The 11,492-nt window shown below is 38.4% G+C and overlaps 1 protein-coding gene across 3 annotated transcripts; it reads right to left on the minus strand.

The window, feature by feature from the left end:
- Window positions 1–243: 243 nt before the first annotated feature.
- Window positions 244–8,915, minus strand: LOC148848671 (uncharacterized). Of its 3 annotated transcripts, none has more exons than XM_088948166.1 (8): window positions 8,771–8,915; window positions 7,845–8,211; window positions 6,178–6,390; window positions 5,315–5,382; window positions 2,067–3,777; window positions 1,794–1,957; window positions 1,481–1,667; window positions 244–1,302 (listed from the first exon to the last, which is right to left on the minus strand). In XM_088948166.1, exons 3-8 carry the CDS (start codon window positions 6,326–6,328, stop codon window positions 788–790), a joined length of 2,796 nt encoding a protein of 931 aa, XP_088804292.1. In that variant the 5' UTR covers window positions 6,329–6,390; window positions 7,845–8,211; window positions 8,771–8,915; the 3' UTR covers window positions 244–787. The 3 variants fall into 3 exon arrangements, with proteins under 3 accessions (XP_088804292.1, XP_088804290.1, XP_088804291.1); XM_088948164.1 differs by lacking the exon at window positions 8,771–8,915 and adding an exon at window positions 8,562–8,749 and having other exon boundaries at window positions 244–1,380; window positions 7,845–8,422; XM_088948165.1 differs by lacking the exon at window positions 8,771–8,915 and having other exon boundaries at window positions 7,845–8,752.
- Between the last annotated feature and the right edge of the window lie 2,577 nt (window positions 8,916–11,492).

The raw sequence follows: 11,492 nt of genomic DNA on the forward strand, positions 1-11,492 counted from the left end.
AACCCATATCCCTGTCCAGGATCAGGGATGGAGGACAAATTTTATCCCCAGCGGGAATTGAATTAATTTTAGAATTGGGGTCAAGGACGGGGAATACGATCCCCATCCCGAACCCACCCTGTTGCCATTCCTATCCCCAGGCCTGGAAATTTGCAGGCCAAGCCTGACTGGACCATAAATGATCATCCCTAACTACTCCCGTTGTGTAGCCCCATAGAGAGTAAAAAAGAAACACAACCCACATCAGAGAAAACCCACTCGGATGTAATCTTTATGTTTTTCTCGTTTAGCTATATAATTACAAGGCTCCCAAATTTGGGTTGAACATAAACCAACTGTAAACAAAAACAACAGAACCAATCTTCAGGATAAAAAGAAAAGAGAGAATCAAAGAATTAGCAAAAGAAAAACAGTTCGTTACAAACTGAAACGATCTATCGTCAACCAACACCTTCAAACCACACTCTTCACCTCCTACGAAGACGCAAATATTGCATCTTATGCTATAAAGTCAATCAAACTGAAAGATTGTAAGATCAGACCTACTGCGTTCTCATGGATAGTTGGAAAAAATGGTAACAATCCAGAAGAGAACTCCAAACTGATGGCCATGGTCAGAAGAAAGTCGAATTCAACTGTGAAGGGACTGGTCTGATGTATTGTCACATTTTTCAGGGGATAATAACCATGAAGCAGACCAGAGATTGGAAAGGATCCAAATTCCAGAAGTTGTATTCCACTTCTACAAGTTGTTTCCTTGTTCCCTGTTGTCTCCAACATTCAGATTTCACGTCCACAACTCAGATATGGTTTCCTCCATCAAATTTTCTAGAATGGCTTTTCCCATTTCGGAACCAATACTCTCTGTGTCAAGTTTGAGGTCCATCCATGCTCCTGATTTAGCCATGTCCTTTCCAACAATCTGGTCCAGTGTTTGTTGTGGCAGCTGTGGTTGGATACGCCAATCCATGCCTTCCCATACTTCGTCGATGATATGTTTCTCCACAGGTACTGGACGGGTGTTGGGTTTGACAAATGAAACCCAAGGGGTGCAACTAAAATAGCACTGATACATCTCGACAAGGATTTCATTAATACAATCAAAGAGGAGCTTCCGATCACCACAAAGTTGGGAAGTGATCACCTCTACTTCGTCGAACAAGGAAGGCTCAAGTATGTAGTCTGAGGAATGACATCCCCTCAAGAATTCACCTGATGAGCTCAACCCAGATGCTTCCAACACTGCACTTACATACTTAAAAATAGACCTCTTGTTTTCCATGCAACTCCTCGAATTGATTTCTGGAGCACAAGTTGTTAAGACTGGAGCTGAGTAGTCTTCATCAAAATTAATATGTAGTGGTTGAATTGGTGGTTCATCTACAGATATTTGATTGGATGAAATCCATCTAAGATTCAATATAGAAGCAAATAAAAAAAAAAGGATGAAAAGTGTTATTATTCTTTGTAGAAAGCATACCAAACTGGGATGGAATGCTGGCAGGGCTGATAATATCTTCTAAGAGTGGATCAAGAACAGATACTGGACTTGGCTGTTCTACTCTTTTGTCGATTCCTTCCAGATCTTCTACTTTCTCAATGAATAGAGAGCTTGACAATGGAGAACTTAATGGAGATGTTGACGACTGATTCTCTTTAGGTGATTCCTGGAAAAGAATAAGGGTTTGGTTACAAAAGACTCTCTTAAGGAACTCAAGGAACATTCACATAAGACATTACTATATAGTTGACAGAAAATGGAGAAAAATATCTTCTTGAGGAACATAATTTACCGGTCTTGACCATTCAGAAGATACTTCTTCCTCATTGATTTTGGTTGTGTCAGTTCTCTGGTTGGTCCTGCTGTTGGGATTATTACTACTTAGCTCTGAGGGCTCATCCAGGACATTGCTTTCTGCAGATAAAGTATCGGCTACTTCCACAATAACCAAATTACCTGAAGATATTTTAAGATCTGCTAAGTCAAGTGCACATATGTAAACAAGGAAACTGGTGTAAACACTCCTTAGTTTTTACTGTAAACTGGAGGATAGAGAAAGCAATACCTTTTGGACTTGGCACTTCTTTAACAGTACAGGTGCTTTCAATCTCCTCTGACACATTCAGATTTAAGTTGGAGACGTTCATTTGGCTGTCAGGTTTACTGTTATCAGGGCATGGTGGAGTTTCTATATTCTTCTTCAATAGACTTAGACAAATTCCATCTCTAACATTGTCATAATGGGAAGACCCCATCTGTGCATTTACAGAGCTATTTTCCCCATCCCTAGCAGGACTGAATATTGGTGACAAGTTATATTCAGGCAGAGAGAGAATCCTTCCCAATTTTTTTGTCACTGGCCTGCTTGACAAATACTCATTTTCATCTTCAGTGATGAACATATCTGCAAGATGTTTCTTAGCCTCACTGTAGATGTTTGATTCTCTTTCTTTGCAATATTCAGCGGTTGCCATGTTTAAATTTTCATAGCTACCAATACCACTTGAAACATTCTTGTCTCCATTTCTTAATTCATGATCTTTTGGCTTGCCCTTCTTGACATTGGTGGAGGGTTTCATAAACTTTTCAACATGGAAATGGGAACTACTTGGCAGTCCCTTTCCAAACATCTCTGTTGTAGTTTCTTTTCCACCACTACTTGAATGCTGATTCTTGTAAGGAATGGCATGTCTCATAGCAACCATGGGAGTTCCATCTCCTTCCTTTCTTTCTCCCATGGCATGCTTTAACCTTCTTTTTATTTCTCTAAGAGAAAAATGTGAGGTGAGTCCCATGCTCTGCTCTTCATTTCTCAGGCTGTAATGAGATTGTGGTGAGTAGCCGCAATGAGTTTCAGAATATCGCATGCCTGTTGTAGGCTTCAAAATGACTATTTTACTGGAAGCCTGAGGACTTTCACTTTCCACTGATGGGTTTTTGACTTGAGACTTCTTCCTCCTGAAAAAATTATGCATTGTCTGTTTCTGAATCTTTTTGCCATGGATAAGCTCTTCACGTCGACTTGAGTTACTAATTTCTTCTTCTGACAACTTCTCTTCTGCTAATAGTTCAGTTTGTTCAACTTTCTCAGCCTGTGAATCCTGTAGCTCTTGAACATATTTTGTAAATAGTGAGTTTGGATTCTGTAGAAGTTTTAAAAATAATTCCTTGTTTGTGTTCAGTATTTCTATGGCATCAATAAATTGATTGAACTGGTGGATTTCCCTATCTCCAGTTAGTTGTTTAACATTAATGAATTTCTGGCTTAGAAATCTCTTAGTAGCTTCATTCAGCTTTTCTTGGAGAATAGAATGTTGTTGAAGCAACAGCATGTTGATCCCATCAAGCTGGTTGCAAGTCTCACATTGAGTATTTCTTTGTACATCAAAAGGATCTCTTTCACTGTCATGCCGCAGAGGTATTTCCAGATGTTGATGGATCTGGCTAAAGAACTCTTCCATCAGTGCAGCTAGATTGATGTTGTTTAGAGATTCTTCCACTGAATCTGGGTGAAAAGGCTGCTGATGTTCCAAGCTTGTAGAAGCTTTCAACTCATGGGTGTTGTTTACATCACAATCATTGTTGCAACTACTGTTTCTCTGTTTATGATTCTTCCCCTTGTGACCCTTACCTCCTAAATCACATTGTATTTGTTCTAATGAAGCACTGGTTATCTGCTTATTTTGGTGTTTCTCATATGACATCTGCTCTTCCATGTGTTTCTTCACACTTTTCATATCACCATCAACTTCATGTATCTTACTTTTGCCAACATCCTGAAAATTTGAAATGAATAACACCATTTCATTTAGATTACCTGCTTGGAACGTGTACTGCATATGCAAATTAAGCTAAAGCATGGGACAGTAAAGGATGGAAAGCTTTTCAGTTACACATCTGGGTAGCTTTGAAAAATTGGAAACAAAAATCAAATGAAAAGGATAAGAAAGGAAGAGCGGACTACATTTCTAAGATGCAGCTTAGCCATATGACCAAAATTGGTATTTAAAAGCTCCAATATCTTTATTTGAATAATTGGATAAAATGAGTACAGGTTGTCATCTACTGTAAGAAGCAAAAAATGATGAACAATCTTGGTTAAGTTTCCTCTCAACATTAACCAAACAGTCCTTGGATGACTTTAAAAACATATAAAGAGGAAATTAGAATAATTTGGTGTTCTCTAGATTTTAATTGCGTGTATTCCATAGTTAAGACTTGACATGGCCTTTAGAATGCCTGTATTTTCCACAAGTCTATCCTTAAACTCCTTTTGTAAACAAAATAACTTGTCCATGGGCTAGCATGTTTCAACCAGATCTATATTACATTAGATAGGGCCTTCAGAGGCTCCTCAAGTGGGTGAAAACAAGTGAAAATTGAAATGGAAGTTTGTAGATGGCACACTGTAACATAAAGAATAAGGCAAACACTACTGTGTTACCAATTTAGTTGAACCATTGAACCGATTTTGTCCTGAACCGATTGTAATTTTGGTCCACTGACCAATCTGTCTTTTTAATTGGAATTATTTATTGTATGCAGCATCATCTTATATAGGGAAGGGAACTACATTAAAGATCAGAATTCCATTTCTAAGCTATGTTGTTTCTTCCTCTTTGATATATTTTTAATCGACTATCAGAAGAAAAATAATTTGGCTTCTTGGATATAGTGAAATACATATTCCAAAACTAACTTACTGAAAAAAAAAATAAAAAAAAAGGGATGAGAGTTCAAAAATCATATGTTTCTGCGGTGAAGTGGGGTAAGTTGACTTGGATGGTGTGGTGGCGACTCAGAAACTAACCAACTTATTTACAAGAAAACAAGTATGAGAAATAAAACTTTGGAGTTCTACTGAATCTACTATTTTGTTACGCTGTCCTTGATGGTTTAAAAAAGAAGGATCTAAATGCATCTTGTATGACCTTTATCGGGTCAAACAAAAAGGGCCCATTAGTTTTCCCAGAAAGTAAGTGAAGAAACTTTTGAAACAAGTGTTTAGTTGGCCTGACAAAGTAGGTCTGTCCCAATTTCTTGACTCCTAAAATTTTCCTTTAAATGATGGTTATGTTTTCCTCACAAAACTATCTTTAATTGCAAGAAAGTTTAATGCAGATTGCAACATGGGTAAGTAGGACCCAATAGCAATTGATTTTTAAATTATTTATGAAAAAAATATTTTCTTTAATTTTCTGTTCTTTTCTAATCTTGTTTTACTTTCTTATATTTTCTTGGCAACCAAATGAATCCACAGGATGCACAAAGCATGTATTTAATTGGAATAATAGATATTTTGTCAAGACTTACATCAGTGTCTCCACACTTTCTGTCAGGAACATTCAGCAAGTTAAGTTTATTCCTTGAATATCCAGCATCTGCAGAAAGAAAAGAAAATCAAAAGAAAAACAATTAACAGCTCCAACATTCAATATAGAATCTCAAAGGATAAAAACAAATCCACATGTAACATCAGTTCAGGTGCTAATGTTATATTAAATGTTAGCTTAACCACCATGAGCATGCTATTTCCTTAATGGCATGATACACTTTACTGTGGAGTGATATAACAGTTGGGTTAGAGTGAAAAAACGGATAGGTGATTGTTAACAGCTGTTATTTTTTCCTATGTATAGTACCGCAGGGGTACTATTGTACTTCTACTCCTTTTTATTTTAGTTGTTGTCGCCCTAGTATATATATTAAAAAAGCTGTGCCGCCAGCAGTATCTTTTTGCTCTCAGTTCTCTCTTCTCTCTTCTTCTCTCTCTCTTTTCTTCCAATCTTCTCTCCTGCATAACAGTGATTAATTTTCTATAACAGTTACCTTTTCGAAGACAATAAAAATGAAAATAGTTTTTCTCGATGGTGTTCTGATCTTAAAGGTGTCATTGCTATTTGCTAGCAGCTTTGGGTTTTTTTTTTTGTTTGTTTGATAGATAACAGCTTTGGGATGTTACTATTTGCAAATACATTTTAACAAGGAAGCTAAATTCTTCAGGGATGCATTCAATCTTACTCCAGATAAATGAAAAGAGATCTAGGGTGCTATTGGCAGTGTGATAGCAAAGCTATCCATAAGAGATATTGGAACAACTTTGAAGTAGAGTACCTTATGAACTCAAATGCATAAAGAATGCCAGAGTTGAGACAGCATTTATATATGTTTCTTACCAGAAGCATTCCTGCTCCCACGCCTCCTATCAGATAGCAGTTTTAGAGTGAAACGACCCTGGCGGAAGTCAAAAATACTAATCAAGCCCCAAATACACCCCAACTGGTCTTTTTCACGCCGAGGATGTCGTTTTTGTGACCTTTTCGCCATATTGAATGACTATTTAACTTTACCACCTGGTGTTAAGCCAAATCGACTGTACTAACATCATCCTAATGAAGGAAAGACAAGGAGAAATACAGTTAAAATGTTAGCAATAACTTGTTAAAGAAAATGATGTTTTTTCCAACATAAATATGCTAATATACAAAACATTGATAAAGTCCTGTGCTAGTAGAACAAAGGGATGAAGACAGAGAACCACAACTACCATAACCACAAGCATCAAAAACAGTTATAGAGACACCAATATACAGAAAAAAAAAAAAAAAAAAAAAAAAAACTATCAAATAATATGATTATGAGGACTTTCTAGTAAACTGGAAAGACCAAAGTTAGGCAAAGTTATAATTATACATCAAAACCAATAACATCTCCAGTATCTGCATTCTACCAAATAAGCCCAAAGGCCAGAGGACAATCAGAGAAGATAGCAGGGACGTCATCGTCGAGCTCGCTGATCTGTCACCCACGATTTGCCCGAGCTCATGGGCAAAGAAGAGGTAGGCTCGGCCGTGGCCAAAGCTCCCCTCCTCTCGGTTCCATCCCCCCTGTCTTCCAAACTCATGGCAGACCCAATGCCCATGGATTTCAAGCTCCCCCCTCTTGACAAGTATCACAGGTCGTTCGACCCGAATGATCATGTAGATGCCTTTCAGTCACAGATGCACCTGGCGCGGTGATTCATGCATGTGCGTGGCCTTCTCCACTACTTTCAGGAGAGCGGCCCATACGTGGTACCGCATTTTAATTACAAAACTTGAGATGTAAGCACCTTCTCAGCACTTCATCTCCCTAACCAATCATTTTCAGAAGAGACAAAAAAATGACAAATGAGCAATTCAAATTATTGATTCACTATAAACCAAGACAATTTTCATAAAACTGGAATTTTTGGAACCAGAAATCATAGCCAGAAGGTATTGGGTCAGGCCTGAGCCAAGTCACTGAGAGTAGCGGCCTAGCAGGTCTGTATATATATATATATATATATATATATATATAAAGATTTCTCCGATCAAGCGAAAGCGAGTCTTCATAGGGCAATTGTCACTGCTTATGGACCCGAACCTGGGTGATCTATCCATGACCAGGATGAAGCTTGGGTGAAACTAAGTGAAGGTCCGAACCGACTGATGTTGAAGAATCAGCGGATGAGTTGTGGTTAGGGGTGAAATGCCACTCGAACCCAGAGCTAGGGGTGAAATGCGTTGAGGCGCAGCAGTTGACTGGACATCTAGGGGTAAAGCACTGTTTTAGTTTTTTATGATATCTCTGATTAATCATCTGGATTTCATTAACCAAATGCATAACTATTCTCTTCTCCGCAATGAAGCATGGTCATTGCAGGTACCTGGGTCTATTCATGTGAGTGACAGAGTCACCAAGATACAACAATTCAGGCAGAAACAAAGAAGATATGAAGAAAGATTTAAAAAAAAAAAAGCAAGCAAGAATTACTTAAGTATTTTCTTTAATAAAAAATGAAAACAGAGAAAAGGGATACCTGAAATTATGAGAATTAATTTCAGTAGGTGGAAGAAGATGAAGAGAAGAAGCGGAGGGAGATATCTCTGAAGGAAGAACAACACCAAGTTCCAATTCCAGACTGCAAGCTTTCTAAGGAGGTAAAGCAATAGCAATGGATTCCAATGAAAGAATGGAATATCTCTTTCTTCTTCTGGTAAAACGGATATTCCTTCGACTGAAAGACCAAATAGGATAACTAAAGCTGCTCTGACTTCCAGGATCAATGATAGAGAGATTACTTCAACAATTCGTCCACGCAAACTTCAATTCTAAACAGCAAATAAGTAAAAGCTTGGCAGGGCCTTGCTTTACAATTTTAGCAGAATCCAGAATCTCCCTCCTCTCTGCATTTTCGGGTAATTTACGTATAAGCAAACCAATTTCAATCACTAAATTCACCTCCAATAAAGCTCATGTGGAAATCACAATTCTCAGTCCTTTAACGTCAAGTTTTCTCATCTTTCCGAGTAACAGACTGAAATCTTAAACTTCTAGTCTTCTACTACAGAAGTCAGAAGATGTTCCCAAAGCATCAATCAAGGTTTTCTTTCTTTCCTGAAGTAGGAAAACGGAAGGATAATAAAAAAAAAAAAAAAACCAATTCAGGACATGTTCAGAATTCACCCCTCGTCCTCCATTTCTCAAATACAGAGCTTACTGAAAAAGAAAAGAAATCCTCATAACCAAAACTCACTTTCTGTTAAAAAAAATATCTTTTTGACGTGATACACCGACCAAAAAGAGAAACCCAAAAATAAAGATTGACTGTTTTTTAAAGAAGGAAAATCTAGGTGGCCGCCATTAGAGACTGTGGAAAGTGAAAGAAACAGCAGAGGAGATAGGAGGAAGAAGAAGAAGAATCAAGCAGAGAAATGAAAAGCAGCCAAGAAGAATAGTTGGTACTGGTTCTTTATGACGTTGCGTGGTTTGAGTAGACTCCATGAACATGACACTTGGTGCAATGGCATCGACAACAAATTCAACGGCCCCCACCTTCCACTACTCTGCTCGCATCTCCTTCGCTTCATTTTCAAGAAAATTCGTCTCTGCAATTCCACGTTCGATCCATCGATTTCTGGTTTCTCTCTCACGTGTACTGGTGTTTACGCATGCACAATGCAACACCTGTCGCTTGCTGATTGGTTACTTCAAGAACTGCATACAGCAAATCCGGATTCATCATCCATTCAAGGGAGGATGGGAATAGAATATGTGGGGAAGGACAAATCTGTCATATGCGAAGGTTAACTGGGAAATGAACAGGTACATCCATACTACAGTCATTAGTAATTTGGACGGTTCAGATTATCAGCATTTTTTAAGGGGTTGTGGTGAGGTCATCAGACAATAACTTTTGAGTTGAAACTTTTTAATCAGACGGTTTGGATCTAAGGAGGACGGAGGATGCCACAACCTATTTTTTAAGGTTTTCCTTTTATGGTTGAAGATGATAAAACCGTACGACTCGGGGTCTTCGGTGATTCGGTACCAAACGGAAATATTTCAATCGGATAAGTCGGTAGAATATTACCGTTTTCTCTTCTTCTCGTCACTTCTACGTTGTTAAATGACAGAACCACCCTCGAATGATAGTAAATTCCTTCATTTCTTCCCCTTGGATTGGAATTTGATTATCAAAATGCAATATACCGGGTACGGGTTACCCGATCCAAAAGTCTCCCCCAGAAAGATCCGTTCTGCAACAGATCACGGATCCCTTCTCACCACCCACCGACGAGATGACCCAAAATCCCAAATTATAAGTGGGATCCTTCTCCAATGTGAAACACGTGGTAACTATGGGGTAAAACGCTCCTTAAATCAAAGTAGGTGTTTGGCATCAATGTTTTTTTTTAACGGCTGATATTCGGTTAATCGTTTTTTCAAAAAATATTTGGGATAAGTAGATTGTGATATCTGAAATTATAGTCTAGCCTCTTATAAATCGTATCTTACCCGTGAATTTGATATCGATTCACGGTCAAGATTTATCCCACCTGTATGATGGAATTAAGATTTCTAACGATGGATTGAACAATAAAATATTTTCTCCCACTTGAAAAAAAGGTGTGATTTGAGAGAATGTACTTTTGAATTGTTTTGTTAGTATATATTATATGATATTGAAATTTGAAAAATGCCTATGTGATAACAACATTAATAATATTAAATCATTTTCTGAAAAAACAAAATGTCCATACAGCATCATCTTCTAAGAAAACACCTAACACCTCTAAGTAAACAGCATTGATTTCAAACGTCGTTTTAATCTCACTTTTGAAGTGACACGTGTCTCAAATATGAGGTTTAGATAGATGCACATCCTGCCGTACAGCAGGAACATTGATATTCCCGATATACAACTGGATGCGCAAACTGTACTCATTTGGATGTACTCCCAACAAAACACGTTTCATCACTCTTCCAACATGATCTGACACCGTCATTTCATGATGATATGTGCGGTGCCAGATCTAGTTGAAAGCAGGGACGGGTTTTTTTGTTAGCAATCCCAACCCATGGGAGCCCCTTTGGGATATGCATATATGCCAATACTGTCGGTCACACATGGTTGGGACGGGTAGGGTTGAAGACAAAGTGGGCTGGGCCCCCACCGCTATGAAAAGAAGAAAAAACAATTAAAAAGGTAGTTAGGACCACACGCACTACCAACTCTAAATCCCTGATGGGAATCCGTTGTCTGATAAGAAGAGAAAGAAAAGGATAGGAAGGACTAAGGAGGATCAGATATTAGATACGCTATTTGGTTTCCCAACGGTTGTACTCTTAATACTGGGCAAATCAGGGTGCGCCATGTCAACTTCATAGAGTGGGGCTCACATATAGGGCTGACATGGCATATTGTGATTGGCCAACTAACCTCCAGTTCACCGTAGAAGATTCTGAAACACTCCAGTCCAGTGTATTGTTCTATCCGGTCTGCTTTTAGTAAGGTGTAGCTAGCTATCCGGCTATCCCTATCAGATAAAATTCTCTGTTAATTAGTTCCATGATGTTCCATCATCCATACCCGTCGGTTTCGCCCTTACAATCTGACGAGTCTGTGAAGCTTCAGAGGTCTGGCAAAGGTTGGTACATGTATGAATAATACTAATAGTTGGGTGGGCATTTTTCTTGCCCGACCCGACCCGACCCGACCCGTTACTAGGGACAACAGTCAAATGGGATCTACTATAGTTAAAAAAAAAAAAGCTGAATTAATGAGATGGTACTGAGTAGCATACATAGAGTTGGATTAGGAGGTTTCTTGTTGTCTCCTCCCTTGTAATCTTGTTGAATGTCTTTTGCTGAAAACCTTGGCATCTCTTAACTACAACATTTGGAAAACTGAAAAGGATGTGCTCCAATCTCCATCTCCCCCAACTAATCCAAATTAAATAAATAGCCCATTACATCAATATGACAATTCTACTCTCTCCAGCTCCCTAATTTGTCTTCTTTCTTTAGTCTTTAGATAATTTACAAAGAAGAGAGAGAGAGAGAATTGTGCAGGAAAACCCTAGGCAGCTTTTATTTGCTTGCCCTTGAAGTTAGAAGAAATAAAAGAGATGGGAGGTGGGGGGGTAGGGAGGTGTGTTCACCTTATACCAAGGCACTCATTGCA

Source organism: Nelumbo lutea, chromosome 6 (assembly GCF_056320005.1).
Source record: "Nelumbo lutea isolate HS-2025 chromosome 6, American lotus-T2T, whole genome shotgun sequence".
Taxonomy (NCBI): Eukaryota; Viridiplantae; Streptophyta; class Magnoliopsida; order Proteales; family Nelumbonaceae; genus Nelumbo; species Nelumbo lutea.

What these genes read in the sequence shown, in the direction of transcription:
- LOC148848671 (XM_088948164.1), bottom strand. Translation starts at nt 6,328, where the DNA reads ATGGCGAAAAGGTCACAAAAACGACATCCTCGGCGTGAAAAAGACCAG. An exon ending in GAAAGTGTGGAGACACTGAT is followed by an intron (nt 3,778 to 5,314) that starts GTAAGTCTTGAC and finishes TCAAATTTTCAG; the next exon opens with GATGTTGGCAAAAGTAAGAT. An exon ending in AGAAGTGCCAAGTCCAAAAG is followed by an intron (nt 1,958 to 2,066) that starts GTATTGCTTTCT and finishes AAATATCTTCAG; the next exon opens with GTAATTTGGTTATTGTGGAA.